The 17,302-nt window shown below is 44.5% G+C and overlaps 1 protein-coding gene across 5 annotated transcripts in view; it reads right to left on the bottom strand.

Annotated features, from left to right (window-relative positions):
* FGL1 (fibrinogen like 1) overlaps positions 1-17,302 on the bottom strand; it is a 54,760-nt gene that overhangs the window by 24,762 nt on the left and 12,696 nt on the right. For all 5 annotated transcript variants that reach the window (XM_043546154.1, XM_043546153.1, XM_027825121.3 and 2 more), the window contains exon 3: positions 4,166-4,346. In XM_043546154.1, the coding sequence (XP_043402089.1) occupies positions 4,166-4,346 (181 nt within the window). The remainder of the gene's footprint in view (positions 1-4,165; positions 4,347-17,302) is intronic.

Genomic DNA, 17,302 nt, shown 5'->3' with positions numbered 1-17,302 from the left:
CTCATGATTTTCTCAGCAGAGTCCCAAGTCTGCATAGTACTTAAGAATGTGCTTAATCCACTGGTTTCAGAGTAGCAGCCGTGTTAGTCTGCATTCGCAAAAAGAAAAGGAGGACTTGTGGCACCTTAGAGACTAACAAATTTATTTGAGCATGATGTGCTCAGCTCCTTGAAGATGCCTGTGCATGACTATAGAGATAGGTAAGGGTTCGGGCCCTGTGGGGCAAGGACTTTACTGCCTTATTTTTCTGTGAAGTGCCCTGTGAACTGTGGATGCTATGCAAATATATAACCACCCCCACCAACAATGATATTACTGTTAATAAATACAGCAATCCAGTGGCCTTTTCTCCTGTATAAGGGGCCGTTAGTATTGCAGAAAGGGAGATTCTCCCCCAAAGATAGTGGGGTGAAATCTGGGTTTTAGGGTTTGGCACAGGGAGGAGGACATGCCTTTATTATAAGAAGGCATGTCATGCTGTAGAATGGAATATATATAATATACACTGGAAACTCAGCTATCCAAGCATCCAGACCTTCCTGTCTAAGAAACTGCTTGTGTCTGTATTGACTCTTGATTATCTGCACACACCTGACATGGGAAAACTGTAGCTGAACAGTGGAGAGAGCAGCATGCAGAGAGGAGAGCATATTAGGCCCACTGGACTAAATTCTCTTGGTATGAGTCCATTGACTTCAATGGATTTACATTATGGATAGATTTGGCCCTTTAGGACTTGGGTAGTGACTGAATGAGGTGACCCAGAAGGAAGAGAAGATTTTATTTAGAACTGCAACAAACCTGCTGTACTCTTACATCACAAATGTCCTGAAAACTATCAAAGTAGCTTCGTCTTTTATAGAAACAGAAGATATTCAATATGAATCTGTGATTAAGCTTTTCTTTTTTTGAACCCTTGACTGCCAGAATGGTGCCTTGGACTAGAACAAGTGGCTGACAATTTTTGAAATTTTAAGATGTTTTCTCACCTTAAAATGCCCTCCAGTGTAACAATATTTTCAGTCTCTAAAAGAGTCTCACTGACCTGTAAGCATTATAGATGTTAGATGAAAACCAGAGCTTCACACCCAGCATGGAAGCTGATTGCTTGCTTCCACTGGCAGAATGGTTTTAATAATGAATGTGATGCTTTGTTGACAGAACAAATGGGGAAAAGGAGGGATATGTTTGGGGATTTTTCTTTATACTATCAGAGACAACAAAAACCCAACAATAATTAAGTTCTCCATATCTTGTTAGTTAATGTGGCAATAACGTGTGAAATATGGCGCCCTGAATATTAGAAGAGACAATGAAATGGGGCCCAATCCTACAGTTGTGCTGAGAGACCCTGCTGATTTACTTCAGTGGGAGTTCAGGGTACTCAGCACTGCCTTCCTTTCATCCACCGTTTGTCTTGTCCATTTAAAGTGCAAGCTCTGCATAGGAGGGACTGGGTCTTATGAGATTTATATACAGTGCCTAACACAATGAGGTCCTGCTCTCAGTTAGGATCTCTAGATGCTACTTTAAGACAAAAAATAATAACAGTTACAGGATGCACTTAGATCAGGCTCTTAATCTGAAAAAAAAATCTCATCTATACGGACAATTGGGCATTCATATTCACATTCACCTAAAGATGCAGATTAGTGCCTTGTGGGATTTTCACAAGCCCTTAAGCAGGTTAGGTGTCTAATGCTGACTTTCAATGGGAATCAGGCATCTAACCTGGCTAGGCACCTTTGGAAATACTATTAGGTGCCTATCAGCATTTTTAGGCACCTAAATACCTTTGGAAATCTGGTCTCTAACTACAATTTTTAAAATATTTTCAGTGGTTTAGTCATTGTAGGGTGGTCTATGTCCACTGTCCTTCCTAATCTTTCACTCCTCCTTCAGCGGGACTGGAGATGGCAAATGGCTGACATGTGTTAGTGTTTGTCTAGACTTGGCTAGTGTTAGACACAGATTTAGCAGGCTATGAAGGGTGAAAGGCAGAAACCTGAGATTTCTGTTAGCTGACTGTAAGATTGCCACCCATCCGGTTTTCACCCAGACAGTCCGGGTTTCAGCTTGTGTGTCCAAGTACCATTTCACAAGCCCTGATGTCCAATTTTTTGGATCTGTGGAAACTTGCTCACTTCTGATGTGAGAGATGCTTACCCAGAGAACGCACACCACCCTCGTGAGGAGGGGAACAGAGCCCAGCCAATCATAGCTGAGCGCTCTGCCACCCAGCAAATCACAGCCCACGGTCCTCCCTGCCCCACCCACTCCCAACAGCCCAACTGGGGAAAGTTCAGTAAGTTTCTCAGCCTGGAGTTTGGCAGGACACAGGAACTGGGTGGGTGTGCTGCAAATGGGGGAGCATCTGTTTCTGTTCCTTCCACTCTTCCACTGTGTGTGCAAGTGGGTGGGACCTTCTTCTCTCTTAGATACTGGTGCAAATAAGTGGAGTCTCTCCCCCTATCTAGGCATCCATGTAAATGTAGGGGGAGTCCTCCCTTTCACCTCAGCTGTATGTGCAAAAGAGGGAGCTCCCTTCCCCTGCTCCCCAGAACCAGTGTGCTAATGAAGCAAACTTTTCACTGTGTGCATGTGTGTGGAAATGAAGAAATTCAAATGAGTGTAAATGAAAATCCCCCCATGTGTGTGCAGATTGTCCTTATTACCTCTAGGATGTGTGAGCAGATGTACCTCAGAAACAGCAATCCTATGGGAGGATGGGGGGAGAGGGGCGAGTGATGGAGCAGGGCCTTGCGGGGAAGAAGCGGAGATGGGTGCAGAGCCTTGAGGGTCCGGTTACCAGCCATTAGAAAGGTGGCAGTCCTAGCTGACTATCTGTTATTTATGTCTCATTTTAACGATACCCTTAAGGTAGCAAAAATCAGAGGATCAAATCCTCCATTCCAGCTGAGCTGAGTTCAGCACAGGGCAGGAGGTTTTATGAAATGGTGGCTTTAAGTCACCTTTGTATTCTTCAGTACTGGAGGTAGTCCTGTTTCTACCATTGTAGTTCTACAGCACTTGTGGGGAGGATCCTGAAGAGGCTAGATCTGCTGGCACAAAGCAGCTGGAGTGGAGCCCAGAATCTAGTTGAATAATGAAATCATCAGCCAAACTAAAGCTAAGGTCACAAATACAAATTATATGAAGTCTGTACTGGCTTCTGGTCACCCAGCAATAGGATTCTAAAGTTTTATTAACTTTTATTGTTCTGTATAGTCTTGTTTCATGTGTCCTGGTTGAGCTGGCAGTGTCTATGCTTCTGGGAGAAATCAAGACATATAGTATTGCATTACTGGGTGTTCCTAAAATTAAATTGAAAACAGTTGGGAGTTAGACTCATTTTTCAGCTGAAAAAATATGACTAAAAACATGTTTGAAAGGGCTTTGCCCTTTCTCTTCAGTCTCTTAGCTCAGGCTCTGTTTATATACCTAAAGAATGTGGCTCTAAACAACAGACCATAGCTGTGGGGTTTTTTTTTAAATTCCTTTATTTGTATCATGTTCTTTAAAGCATGAAAAATTCTTTCCCTGCTCTTATTACACTTTTTGTTTTTTATTAGAGTTTCACCTGTTTTAGAATTTTAATTCAATAGATCAGCTGTTTTGGACTGAGATGGTGGGAAATGAGGTCCAAAGTTGTGGGGCCCTCATGGAAAACACCCAGCCCCTTTTATTTTATACGGAGGGAAGCTCCATCTTGAATGCCATCATTCACTGCAGCTGTAGCAGTAACACAAGGTGGAGAGGTGGATTCTTGGATAGGTAGCTGTCCGGCTTCTTAGGTTTTTATAGGTCACCTTAAAGTCTAAGGTTATCACCTTAAAATCTACTCAGAAGCCAACAGGTAGCTAGTACAGATCTAGAGCAGGTATAATTTGGCAAGATATCATTTAAAAAAGCATGCTGGAATGTTCTGCAGCAACTTCAGTTTCTGGACAGTTTTAAGGTGTAGCTCCATGTAGAATGCATTGCACAATCTGATCTCAAGACAACAAAGGCCTGGATAATAGCTGAATGCTATGTCTTGATGGGACAGTTTTCTGGGGGAATTGTAAAACATCACTGTAACGCTGAAGTCTCCGTTGTACTGGCCATGGAAACATATACACGAGTTCAAATAGACACAACGTGAAAAGAAGAAATAAATTCTAACCTGCGTATTGTCTTTTTTCTCCCAGGTCAATAACACTGTTTTCATCTCCGATGTCACTGTATTGAATCTCCTTCTCCTGTAAGAGCTGCACTATTTTTACCTGCTGCTGTTTCACACGATACTCCAGAAGTCTCACCTGGGCCTTGAGCCTCAGCTGCTCTTGAAAACAACTCTGTAGAGTCTAGAGGGGAAAATGCACTTTTGCTTGTAGAGTTAACATTTGTCACAGTGTGTTTAGCATTAATAAACCACTTGATTCAAGAAAGCAGTTCTCACCAGTCACTGCAGAAATTGATTATGGTTAGCATTCCCCCCCTTTATTTAAAGTTATCGAGTATATTACAGGGTGGCCAAACATCCACCATCACTTTCTCAGACTTCTGCTTAAGACACTCTTCTTCCATGGAGTCTTTAAACAATAATCCATTTATATATTTTAAAAATAAGGAATTTACACTGCTTAGAGACCAGCTCTTATATCATGGGGATGGATGATCCACTCCCACAGGAAAATCTGCAGGAGGGGACTCTGGTGGAGAATGTTACTGTAAGGATCCCTTCATAGAGTTGTCTCCCCCCATCTTCCTGTCAGGGACAGGGTTTAGTCCCCAGAGAACAGGTAGTGGGATCTTCCCCAAACCTTGTAGTCCCCAAGGGTCTCAGGAAATATAATCTGGACACTGGTACTTTTTCAGTTTTGCTCTCTAAACACCATTATGTCTGACTTTCATTTCATTTTAGAGTGCAAGGTTCTTAGGGTATGGACTCAGACTTCCTTTATGCATGGATTGTACAGCTCCACACCCACTGCCAGTGCTCACAAAAAAAAAATTATGATCATTCACAAGTTGCTGATGAACATGAAGAATAAATGCTAAGTACAAAGAACGTGATTCACTGTTATCCTACTACTCATTTAATCAGTTACACCAGGGCAAGGCTGGTGTGAAATGCTAACATTCTGGCAGTGGTGTGGTGGTACAGAAAGAAATGGGTAAACTCACCTACACTCCATATTCCCCAATGAGAAGTGGGTAAACTTTGTTTACCCTTGATTATACTACTGCATTCTGATCTGGTAATTTTGGTGTATTGAAGACCGTGTTGAAATCACCATCTGAGTGGCGGTGGTGGTGGAGGGGGGATCTTAGTCCTGCCTGTTGGCTAGGGGGATCTAGAGCTAAGAAATGAAGCGTGATGCTGCAACCTTCCTGCAAGAGAATCTATGTTTTTATTTAATTTCTCTTTGTGTATGCCGTGAACATAATAGTAGTGTTTTGCACTCACTTCACACTGTTGCAAAAAAACCAAATGTCTTTCCATACTAATTTTGTCCTATTCAATTTGACAGACATAGGTTCCCTCCAGTACATCCAAATACAGCACAAACCAGCATGTTTCTCTATAGATTTGCTTCCTTGTTGGTGAATCAGCACCATCATTAATGTCTGTACAGCTCTGAGAATAGGATTCTTAATTAAGACACACAGCACTCATAAGATTCCACAAACTGAGAAGTTAACACATGATAATACTGTAGCGTTAGTTAAAAAGAAGAGGGGCTTTTACTACAATCAATAAACACTCATGATCCATTTTACATAGACATGGCCCATTGTTTCTGGTAAGACTCAAGATTATTACAGGAGGCCAGACCTCCATTGCTTTTTCACTCTAGAGGATGCAATTCACTTTGTTGACCAACTTAGAGTAGGAGATTGAAAAGAGAGAAGAGTTGATCTTTTTAGGCAAGAGGTAAAGAATCACTTCAAATGGGTCTGTTATAATGATTTTTTTATATAAAATGTTATTTTCTTTTAATATTCAAGGTTCCCTTAGATGAGTATTTGTTGCTTCAGGCATGTTGGCTCTGCAGCGCAATCCTGATCACATGCCTTCATTCCAAATGTTTGTGTTGTATCTCAGATGTTTGCTTTTAATTTAATTCATACTGTGTTGTAATCCAGTATATGATGATGGTTAGCAGCCTGGAACACATATGGCACGATAAGGTAGTTTTTCAGGAACCTGTTGAAGAGCAGAGGGTTTACTGCATGTGCCAGTGTGATGCATTTTTGAAAACTCCATAAAAATCTTTGGACCAGATTCAGCTATGGAGTAAGTTCCGTACCAGCTGGCTGCTTGCACCTAAGCCATGCTGAGCAGGCAGCAGGACCTTTGGCCACAAGAAGTTGTGAGATGAGCTAGTTGACCAAATCCTAAAACTCACCAGAGACACACACAAGCCCTTCAGTGGCCTATTAACCCCCAGAGCCCTAACTTATTTGAATAGTGCCTTGAAAATCTTTTCCAGGTGTCAGTAACAATGGGCACAATGATAGACAATACAGTAATGTACTCCTGAAAAGCTGATAAGCGTCACTTGTTAGATGAAAAAAAAAAAGGAGGACTTGCGGCACCTTAGAGACTAACAAATTTATTTGAGCATAAGCTTTCGTGAGCTACAGCTCACTTTATCCGATGAAGTGAGCTGTAGCTCACGAAAGCTTATGCTCAAATAAATTTGTTAGTCTCTAAGGTGCCACAAGTCCTCCTTTTCTTTTTGCGAATACAGACTAACACGGCTGCTACTCTGAAACTTATTAGATGGTCCTTGTTGGTCAAGTGATTCTTACTGCAAAATTCTTACAGATGACTTATGAGAGAAGGTATTTTTTTCAGCTTCAGGGAATGGGCACTTTTGCCTCACAGCATACTAGTAGTTTTGATTGTATTTCTTATCCTGTTTGATGTAAGTGTAAAACACTCATGCTCCCTCTGCTGGCTCTTCATTAGCAAAGACCAAAATAATATGAGCCAAATTTTTCAAGTGCCCTCAACACAGGTGCCACATTTGCTCCGACAATTTTACACACAGAACTGCTTGTGGATCTTGCACACACACACAGCACTTGCATGACCATGTCAATCAGTTAGCGATCTAGCTGCTTAGTTTTCATGCACAAAAGCATTTGCACTCAAAAATGTCAGTTTTTGCAGAAGCGTGACAAAGTTAGGGTGACAAAGTTAGAGGGTTTGTAAAATTTAGCCATGTAGGATCTTAATAATTATTTTTAAAAATTATACAATATTTTTTGTTTCTATAGTGCATTTCAAATGAAGATCTGAGTGCTTAAAAAATTAATTAAGTCTCTAAACACTCCTGGGATGTAGAGAAGTATTATCATAATTTTACAGATGACCTTTTAGCCAAAGCTGAGGATCAGAACTCCATCCTCATTCTCTTTGACCTGTTAGCCACCTTTGACACAGTCAACCATACTCTTCTTCTTGAAATCTTGTCCTCCCTTGGCTTCCATGACTCTGCCCTCTCCTGATTGTCCTCCTACCTCTCTAATTGCTCCTTCAGAAGGTTCTTTGGAGGATATCCTCAGTTTTCTCTGGGGTTCCACAGGGCTCTGTACTTTGTCCTCTTCTATTCTTCCTCTACACCATCTATTTACTTTGGGTAATCTCATCTACAAACACAAATTTAACTACTATCTCTACAATTTAGGGATTGTCTACACTGGCACTTTACAGCACTGCAACTTTCTCGCTCTGGGGTGTGAAAAAACACACCCCTGAGGGCACCAAGTTTCAGTGCTGTAAAGCGCCAGTGTAGACAGTGCACCAGCGCTGGGAGCCGTGCTCTCAGCGCTGGTAGCTACGCCCCTCCTGGAGGTAGTTTTTTAGAATGCTGGGAGAGCTGTCTCCCAGCGCTCTGCTGTGACTACACAAGCCACGTTAAAGCGCTGCTGTGGCTAGCGTAGACTAGCTCTTAGAGATGTACCTCTCTGCTCCAGACCTGTCTCTTTCTGTCCAAACTAAAATCTCAGCTTGTCTCAGTGTCAGGGCTGGGCCTTGGGCAGTCTGTCTGCATGGGTCAGTTACCAAGCTGCAGTCAGGAGATGAGTAGCAGAGTTGCGTCAAGCCAGGTCAAGATGCCAGGAAGTTAGAGTCAGGCACTGAGTTGCAGACAGGAGGCAAGTAGCGGAGTCAGGGTCACATCAGGTCAGGCAGGGTCAGGATGCCTGGAAGGCAGGGTCAGGTGCTGAGTTGCACAGAGGAGGCAAGTAACAGAGTCTGTGGTTCACAGCAAGACAAGGTCTGGAGCAGAAGCAAGCAAATAGTTTGCATCATTGCTCAGACAGCTTTCTACGATGACAGTGTCAAAAGCTTTGCTAAAGTCAAGGAACAACACGTCCACTGCTTTCCCTTCATCCACAGACCCAGTTATCTTGTCATAGAAGGCAATTAGATTAGTCAGGCATGACTTGCCCTTGATGAATCCATGCTGACTGTTCCTGATCACTTTCCTCTCCTCTAAGTGCTTCAGAATTGATTCCTTGAGGACCTGCTCCATGATTTTTCCAGGGACTGAGGTAAGGCTGACTGGCCTGTAGTTCCCAGGATCCTCCTTCTTCCCTTTTTTAAAGATGGGCACTACATTAGCCTTTTTCCAGTCGTCCTGACAGATATGAGGAGATGTCACCAAGCATAAGAACTTCTTGGACCAGATCCTGGGCCTATGGGTGTGCCTGGCTACAAACACGTCCACATGTCCAACTGGTTCTGTGGATGAAGGGAAAGCAGTGGACGTGTTGTTCCTTGACTTTAGCAAAGCTTTTGACACTGTCTCCCACAGTATTCTTGCTAGCAAGTTAAAGAAGTATGGGCTGGATGAATGGACTATAAGGTGGATAGAAAGCTGGCTAGATTGTCGGGCTCAACAGGTAGTGATCAATGGCTCCGTGTCTAGTTGGCAGCCAGTATCAAGTGGAGCGCCCCAAGGGTGGGTCCTCGGGCCGGTTTTGTTCAATATCTTCATAAATGATCTGGAGGATGGTGTGCATTGCACCCTCAGCAAGTTTGCAGATGACACTAAACTAGGAGGAGAGGTAGATACGCTGGAGGGGAGGGATAGGATACAGAGGGACCTAGACAAATTGGAGGATTGGGCCAAAAGAAATCTGATGAGGTTCAACAAGGACAAGTGCAGAGTTCTGCACTTAGGACGGAAGAATCCAATGCACCGCTACAGACTAGGGACCGAATGGCTCGGCAGCAGTTCTGCAGAAAAGGACCTAGGGGTGACAGTGGACGAGAAGCTGGATATGAGTCAACAGTGTGCCCTTGTTGCCAAGAAGGCCAATGGCCTTTTGGGATGTATAAGTAGGGGCATTGCCAGCAGATCGAGGGACGTGATCGTTCCCCTCTATTTGACACTGGTGAGGCCTCATCTGGAGTATTGTGTCCAGTTTTGGGCCCCACACTACAAGAAGGATGTGGAAAAATTGGAAAGAGTCCAGTGGAGGGCAACAAAAATGATTAGGGGACTGGAACACATGAGTTATGACGAGAGGCTGAGGGAACTGGGGATGTTTAGTCTACGGAAGAGAAGAATGAGGGGGGATTTGATAGCTGCTTTCAACTACCTGAAAGGGGATTCCAAAGAGGATGGCTCTAGACTGTTCTCAATGGTAGCAGATGACAGAACAGGGAGTAATGGTCTCAAGTTGCAGTGGGGGAGATTTAGGTTGGATATTAGGAAAAACTTTTTCACTAGGAGGGTGGTGAAATACTGGAATGCATTACCTAGGGAGGTGGTGGAATCTCCTTCCTTAGAAGTTTTTAAGGTCAGGCTTGACAAAGCCCTGGCTGGGATGATTTAATTGGGGATCGGTCTTGCTTTGAGCAGGGGGTTGGACTAGATGACCTCCTGAGGTCCCTTCCAACCCTGATATTCTATGATTCTAGCACAAGCTCTACATGGCTAGAACAGAGTTCTTAATCTTCTCCTTTCCCTTCCCACAAAATCCTTCTTGCTGTCTCCTTTCTTGATCACTGAGGACATCACCACCATTCTACCTGTCCACTCAGGTCCATAACCAGGGGATCATCTTGGACTCTGACCTCTCTCTGACTCCTCATATCCATTTATGTCTAAATCTTGCAGATTCTTTCTGTGAAACATCTCTAAGACATGGCCTTTCCGATTTATTCACACAGCTAAAACTCTCATCCAGGCTGTCATAATTTCATGTCTCAGGTACTGCAACATCCTTTTCTCTGGCCTTGAGAAATGCAGTCATGTCCCAGTCATATCCATTCAGAATGCTGCTACAAAGATCATGTTCCTAGTCCATTGTTTTGACCATGTTCTCTCTCTTTTGTATCTCTTAATTGGCTCCCACATCTCTATTGTATAAAAACAAGCTACTTGTCTTCACTTTCAGGCCCTTCATGGCCTATTTCCCCTGCCCCCCAACTGATCATCTCTCATTCAATGTCAAAAGGTTGCCTCTTGCCTCTGATTAGCCCATAATATCAGCCTCCATTCCCCCTTGTTAAATTTTCAAACAAACACGTTTGTGCTTTTTCTCCTGCTGCCCCTCACTCTTGAAAGGAGCTCCAGTAAACATAACTGTTCTCCTTCCGATCCCTATTTAAAACTTTCCTTTGCTGTGATGCTACAAAAAACTTGACAATGGTAGGCTGCTAGTATGCTGAGACCACAGCCTCTGAGGCTGACCAATATTCTCTTTGTTTCCTTGTATTCCCCTTTTGTCTGTCTGTATCTCTACTGTCTCTTGGCTTATACTTAGATTGGGGCAGGGATTGTCTTTTTGTTCTGTGTTTGTACAGTACCTTGCACAAAGGATCTACAGTCTTAGACCAGGTCTCCGAGGTGCTACGATAATACAAGCAATAAATAATAATACAGATGGATAAACTGAGGCATAGAAAGTTAAATAATATGCCCAAGGTCACACAGCGAGTCACTGACAGAGTCCAGAACCCATGACTCTTAGTCCTTAATTGAATCACTTAACCAAGCCCTGGTCTACACTAGGACTTTAGGTCGAATTTAGCAGCGTTAAATCGATGTAAACCTGCACCCGTCCACATGATGAAGCCCTTTTTTTTTTACTTAAAGGGCTCTTAAAATTGATTTCCTTACTCCACCCCTGACAAATGGATTAGCACTTAACTCGGCCTTGCCGGGTCAAATTTGGGGTACTGTGGACACAATTCGACGGTATTGGCCTCCGGGAGCTATCCCAGAGTGCTCCATTGTGACCGCTCTGGACAGCACTCTCAACTCAGATGCATTGGCCAGGTAGACAGGAAAAGAACCTCGAACTTTTGAATCTCATTTCCTGTTTGGCCAGCGTGGCAAGCTGCAGGTGACCATGCAGAGCTCATCAGCAGAGGTGACCATGATGGAGTCCCAGAATCACAAAAGAGCTCCAGCATGGACTGAACGGGAGGTACGGGATCTGATCACTGTATGGGGAGAGGAATCCGTGCTATCAGAACTCCGTTCCAGTTTTTGAAATGCCAAAACCTTTGTCAAAATCTCCCAGGGCATGAAGGACAGAAGCCATAACAGGGACCCAAAGCAGTGCCGCATAAAACTTAAGAAGCTGAGGCAAGCCTACCAGAAAACCAGAGAGGCAAACGGCCGCTCCGGGTCAGAGCCCCAAACATGCCGCTTCTACGATGAGCTGCATGCCATTTTAGGGGGTTCAGCCACCACTACCCCAGCCATGTTGTTTGACTCCTTCAATGGAGATGGAGGCAACACGGAAGCATGTTTTGGGGACGAAGAAGATGCTGATGATGATGAGGTTGTAGATAGCTCACAGCAAGCAAGTGGAGAAACCGGTTTTCCCGACAGCCGGGAACCGTTTCTCACCCTGGATCTGGAGCCAGTACCCCCCGAACCAACCCAAGGCTGCCTCCTGGACCTGGCAGGCAGAGAAGGGACCTCCGGTGAGTGTACCTTTTAAAATACTATACATGGTTTAAAAGCAAGCATGTGAAAGGATTAATTTGCCCTGGCATTTGCGGCTCTCCTGGATGTACTCCCAAAGCCTTTGCAAAAGGTTTCTGGGGAGAGCAGCCTTATTGCGTCCTCCATGGTAGGACACTTTACCACTCCAGGCCAGTAGCACGTACTCGGGAATCATTGTACAACAAAGCATTGCAGTGTATGTTTGCTGGCATTCAAACAACATCCGTTCTTTATCTCTCTGTGTTATCCTCAGGAGAGTGAGATATCATTCATGGTCACCTGGTGGAAATAGGGTGCTTTTCTTCAGGGGACACTCAGAGGTGCCCGTTCCTGCTGGGCTGTTTGCCTGTGGCTGAACAGAAATGTTCCCCGCTGTTAGCCACGGGGTGGGGGGAGGGTTGAGGGGGTAGCCACGCGGTGGGAGGAGGCAAAATGCGACCTTGTAACGAAAGCACATGTGCTATGTATGTAATGTTAACAGCAAGGTTTACCCTGAAAGAGTGTAGCCATTGTTTTATAAAATGTGTCTTTTTAAATACCGCTGTCCATTTTTTTTCTCCACCAGCTGCATGTGTTTCAATGATCACAGGATCTTCTCCTTCCCAGAGGCTAGTGAAGATTAGAAAGAAAAAAAAACGCACTTGCGATGAAATGTTCTGAGCTCATGCTGTCCTTCCACACTGACAGAGCACAGACAAATGCATGGAGGCAAATAATGTCAGAGTGCAGGAAAGCACAAAATGACCGGGAGGAGAGGTGGCGGGCTGAAGAGCGTAAGTGGCGGGCTGAAGAGAGGGCTGAAGCTCAAATGTGGTGGCAGCCTGATGAGAAGAGGCAGGATTCAATGCTAAGGCTGCTGGAGGATCAAACCAATATGCTCCAGTGTATGGTTGAGCTGCAGCAAAGGCAGCCGGAGCACAGACCGCCACTACAGCCCCTGTGTAACCAACCGCCCTCCTCCCCAAGTTCCATAGCCTCCTCACCCAGACGCCCAAGAATGCGGTGGGGGGGCCTCCGGCCAACCAGCCACTCCACTACAGAGGATTGCCCAAAAACCAGAAGGCTGGCATTCAATAAATTTTAAAGTTGTAAACTTTTAAACTGCTGTGTGGCATTTTCCTTCCCTCCTCCACCATCGCTCCTGGGCTACCTTGGTAGACATCCCCCTATTTGTGTGATGAATGAATAAAGAATGCATGAATGTGAAGCAATAATGACTTTATTGCCTCTGCAAGCGGTGATCGAAGGGAGGAGGGGAGTGTGGTCAGCTTACAGGGAAGTAGAGTGAACCAAGGGGCTGGGGGTTTCATCAAGGAGAAACAAACAGAACTTTCACACCATAGCCTGGCCAGTCATGAAACTGGTTTTCAAAGCTTCTCTGATGCGTGCCGTGCCCTCCTGTGCTCTTCTAACCACCCTGGTGTCTGGCTGCGCGTAATCAGCAGCCAGGCGATTTGCCTCAACCTCCCACCCCGCCATAAACGTCTCCCCCTTACTCTCACTGATATTGTGGAGCACACAGCAAGCAGTAATAACAGTGGGAATATTGGTTTCGCTGAGGTCTAAGCGAGTCAGTAAACTGCGCCAGCGCGCCTTTAAATGTCCAAATGCACATTCTACCACCATTCTGCACTTGCTCAGCCTGTAGTTGAACAGCTCCTGACTACTGTCCGGGCTGCCTGTGTACGGCTTCATGAGCCATGGCATTAAGGGGTAGTCTGGGTCCCCAAGGATAACTATAGGCATTTCAACATCCCCAACAGTTATTTTCTGGTCTGGGAATAAAGTCCCTTCCTGCAGCTTTTGAAACAGACCAGAGTTCCTGAAGATGCGAGTGTCATGTACCTTGCCCGGCCATCCCACGTTGATGTTGGTGAAACGTCCCTTGTGATCCACCAGAGCTTGCAGCACTATTGAAAAGTACCCCTTGCGGTTTATGTACTCGCCGGCTCGGTGCTCCGGTGCCAAGATAGGGATATGGGTTCCGTCTATGGCCCCACCACAGTTAGGGAATCCCATTGCAGCAAAGCCATCCACTATGACCTGCACATTTCCCAGGGTCACTACCCTTGATATCAGCAGATCTTTGATTGCGTGGGCTACTTGCATCACAGCAGCCCCCACAGTAGATTTGCCCACTCCAAATTGATTCCCGACTGACCGGTAGCTGTCTGGCGTTGCAAGCTTCCACAGGGCTATCGCCACTCGCTTCTCAACTGTGAGGGCTGCTCTCATCTTGGTATTCATGCGCTTCAGGGCAGGGGAAAGCAAGTCACAAAGTTCCATGAAAGTGTCCTTATGCATGCGAAAGTTTTGCAGCCACTGGGAATCGTCCCAGACCTGCAACACTATGCAGTCGCACCAGTCTGTGCTTGTTTCCCGAGCCCAGAATCGGCGTTCCACTGCATGAACCTGCCCCATTAGCACCATGATGCATGCATTGGCAGGGCCCATGATTCAGAGAAATCTGTGTCCATGTCCTGATCACTCACATGACCACGCTGACATGGCCTCCTCGCCCGGTATTGCTCTGCCAGGTTCTGGTGCTGCATATACTGCTGGATAATGCGTGTGGTGTTTAATGTGCTCCTAATTGCCAAAGTGATCTGAGCGGCCTCCATGCTTGCCTTAGTATGGCATCCGCACAGAAAAAAGGCGCGGAACGATTGTCTGCCGTTGCTCTGACGGAGGGAGGGGCGACTGATGACATGGCTTACAGGGTTGGCTTACAGGGAATTAAAATCAACAAAGGGGGTGGCTTTACATCAAGGAGTATTTCAGGCAGGACTTCACGGACGGTTCCAATAAGAAATGGTGCACCTAAGTAATTGTTCTTATTGGAACAAGCAGGTTGGTCTGGCCTCTGATTGATACATGGCTAGATTTACCTCGCTGCACCTTCTCTGTGAGTGACTGCAGTGTGACCTAGAGGAATGAGTCCCCTAGACAGCGGGGACGGAGGGTGTTGGGAAATGAGTACAAAACAAATCTGGTCTATTTCTTGTTTTGATCCACTCCATCTATCTTTTACATCTTTGGCTGGCAGCAGATGGTGCAGAAAGACTGCAAGCCATCCACATCTCTTGCCTGCCCAGCAGAAGATGGTACAAGAGGACTGCTAGCAATCCGTATCACCTGCTTGCTCACCATAAGATGGTTCAATAGGACTGACTGCAGGACTAAAGAGAATGACCTGATCAAGTCACTCCAAATTTTGTCCCTGCGCCCATGTCTGCCCAGGCGCTCCTGATCGACCTCACAGAGGCGACCAGGAGCACCTCGGACATGACGATGACGGCTACCAGTTCTACTGCACCGTCTGCTGCCACAAGGCAATGGGTTGCTGCTGCTGTGTAGCAATGCAGTACCACGTCTGCCAGCACCCAGGAGACATACGGTGACGGTTACCTGAGCGGGCTCCATGCTTACCGTGGTATGGCGTTTGCACAGGTAACTCAAGAAAAAAGGCACGAAACGATTGTCTGCTGCTGCTTTCATGGAGGGAGGGAGGGAACGGGGGCCTGACGGTATGTACCCAGAACCACCCGCGACAATGTTTTAGCCCCATCAGGCATTGGGATCTCAACCCAGAATTCCAATGGGCAGCGGAGACTGCGGGAACTGTGGGATAGCTACCCACAGTGCAACGCTCCGGAAGTCGACGCTTGCCTCGGTACTGTGGAAGCACTCCGCCGAGTTAATGCACTTAGAGCATTTTCTGTGGGGACACACCCACTCGAATATATAAAAACAATTTCTAAAAAACCAACTTCTATAAATTTGACCTAATTTTGTAGTGTAGACATACCCCAAGATTCCTAGAAAATTAGCAATAATCGGAAGTAAATGTTTATTTTATATAATCTTGATAATACAGAAGAGACTTTTAGGGGGGGAAAGATTAATTCAAATCTGGAGGACATAAATAAATGGAGGTCTATCACTTATTTTGAGTCTAAATTACTTATCAGTATCATTTGAAGATATTTTAAGTCTCTACATGCTGTTATTCTAAACTTTGGATTTTAAACTGAAGTTTTCTTTTTATTTACTTTAAATATTTGCAAGTGAATTTAGAGCTCATGAAAGTGAAAGACCAACACAGAGCCTGAATAATCTCCACTGCTTTCCACCTTTTGTAGCCAGTTATGGTAGAAACTGGAATACACTATGTAAAAATAGCCTTGTTACAAGAGCCCAAAGATCCCCATGTTAGTGGATATTAGGTGCCAGCAGCAGTGTTGGACAGCTAGTACCGTAATAAGAAACTGACTGACCAGAAAAAGAGAATAAAACAATATCTGTCTAGCTATGCATGAACAGTACTAACTTCGAGTTTTTGGTCTCTCTTTTGCTGAACTCCAAACAGGACCTATAAGGCTTTGTTGATGAGCAGCAATAATAACGGTCTCATATCTGGAATACCGGACCTATTCCCCATGGGGACAATCAGAAACCAGTTCTATAACTTTAATGTGGATCAGCCTGGCTCTCAGATGTGTAGATTAGGGGCCTGTTACTCCAGTTTTACCCAGGATAACTCCACTGAAATCACTGGAGTTAGACCAGTGTAAAAGTAGAGTAATAAGATGGTGACTCTGGCCCCAGGCATATAGTACAAGAATCTTTGGCAAAAACAGATTGCTTTTCCTTTTCCTTTCTTTAGTCTATACATGAATCAAAGTAAAAATATTATGATACTATAATAATTAGAGAAATGTTATTTGGTTGTGGCTCTGTCTCTAGTGAATAGTAGTGCCACTGATTTAAACCAGATTGAACATAGCTTCTTTTGTCTGCTTTACTGACTACAATTGTTTATTCTATACATTTAGAAGCAATTATTCAAGGGCTACTGACAGATCTATTCTTGGACACATTGTCCCATATTTAACCCAGTTGTTGCTATTAATATGCACATGTACCCTTTATTTCTTCATTTTGTAACTCTTTAGGAACTAACATCCTTGCAGTAAAAGACAACTTTAAATTAGGCTAAGGACTTAAAGGATCTTTCACTGAATTTTCATTTGTATTTTCCTCTTTTTGAGGACTTTAATGAGATGAAATGGTATGCATCCTTGAAGTGGTGAAAACCCTGGGATTAGTTTTACAGTGCTCCCAGTTTATTTACTTCAAAGTCAACCAGAGTCCAGAAGCTTCCCACTAAAAACTAAAAGAAAGAAAATGGACTTCATGCTAATGTAATGATTTTTTCCACTGCGGTCAGTGAACTTGCACAGAAATGAAGCAAACCTAGACTTTCCCCCTTCATTTGATTTAATTTTCATTTGTTTCCACTCTTCTAACTTTCTACCAGAACTAGAAATGGAAGT

This window comes from Chelonia mydas, chromosome 4, assembly GCF_015237465.2.
Source record: "Chelonia mydas isolate rCheMyd1 chromosome 4, rCheMyd1.pri.v2, whole genome shotgun sequence".
Taxonomy (NCBI): domain Eukaryota; kingdom Metazoa; phylum Chordata; order Testudines; family Cheloniidae; genus Chelonia; species Chelonia mydas.
Note: the sequence above shows the minus strand (reverse complement) of the source record. Positions and strands in the feature narration are given on the sequence as shown.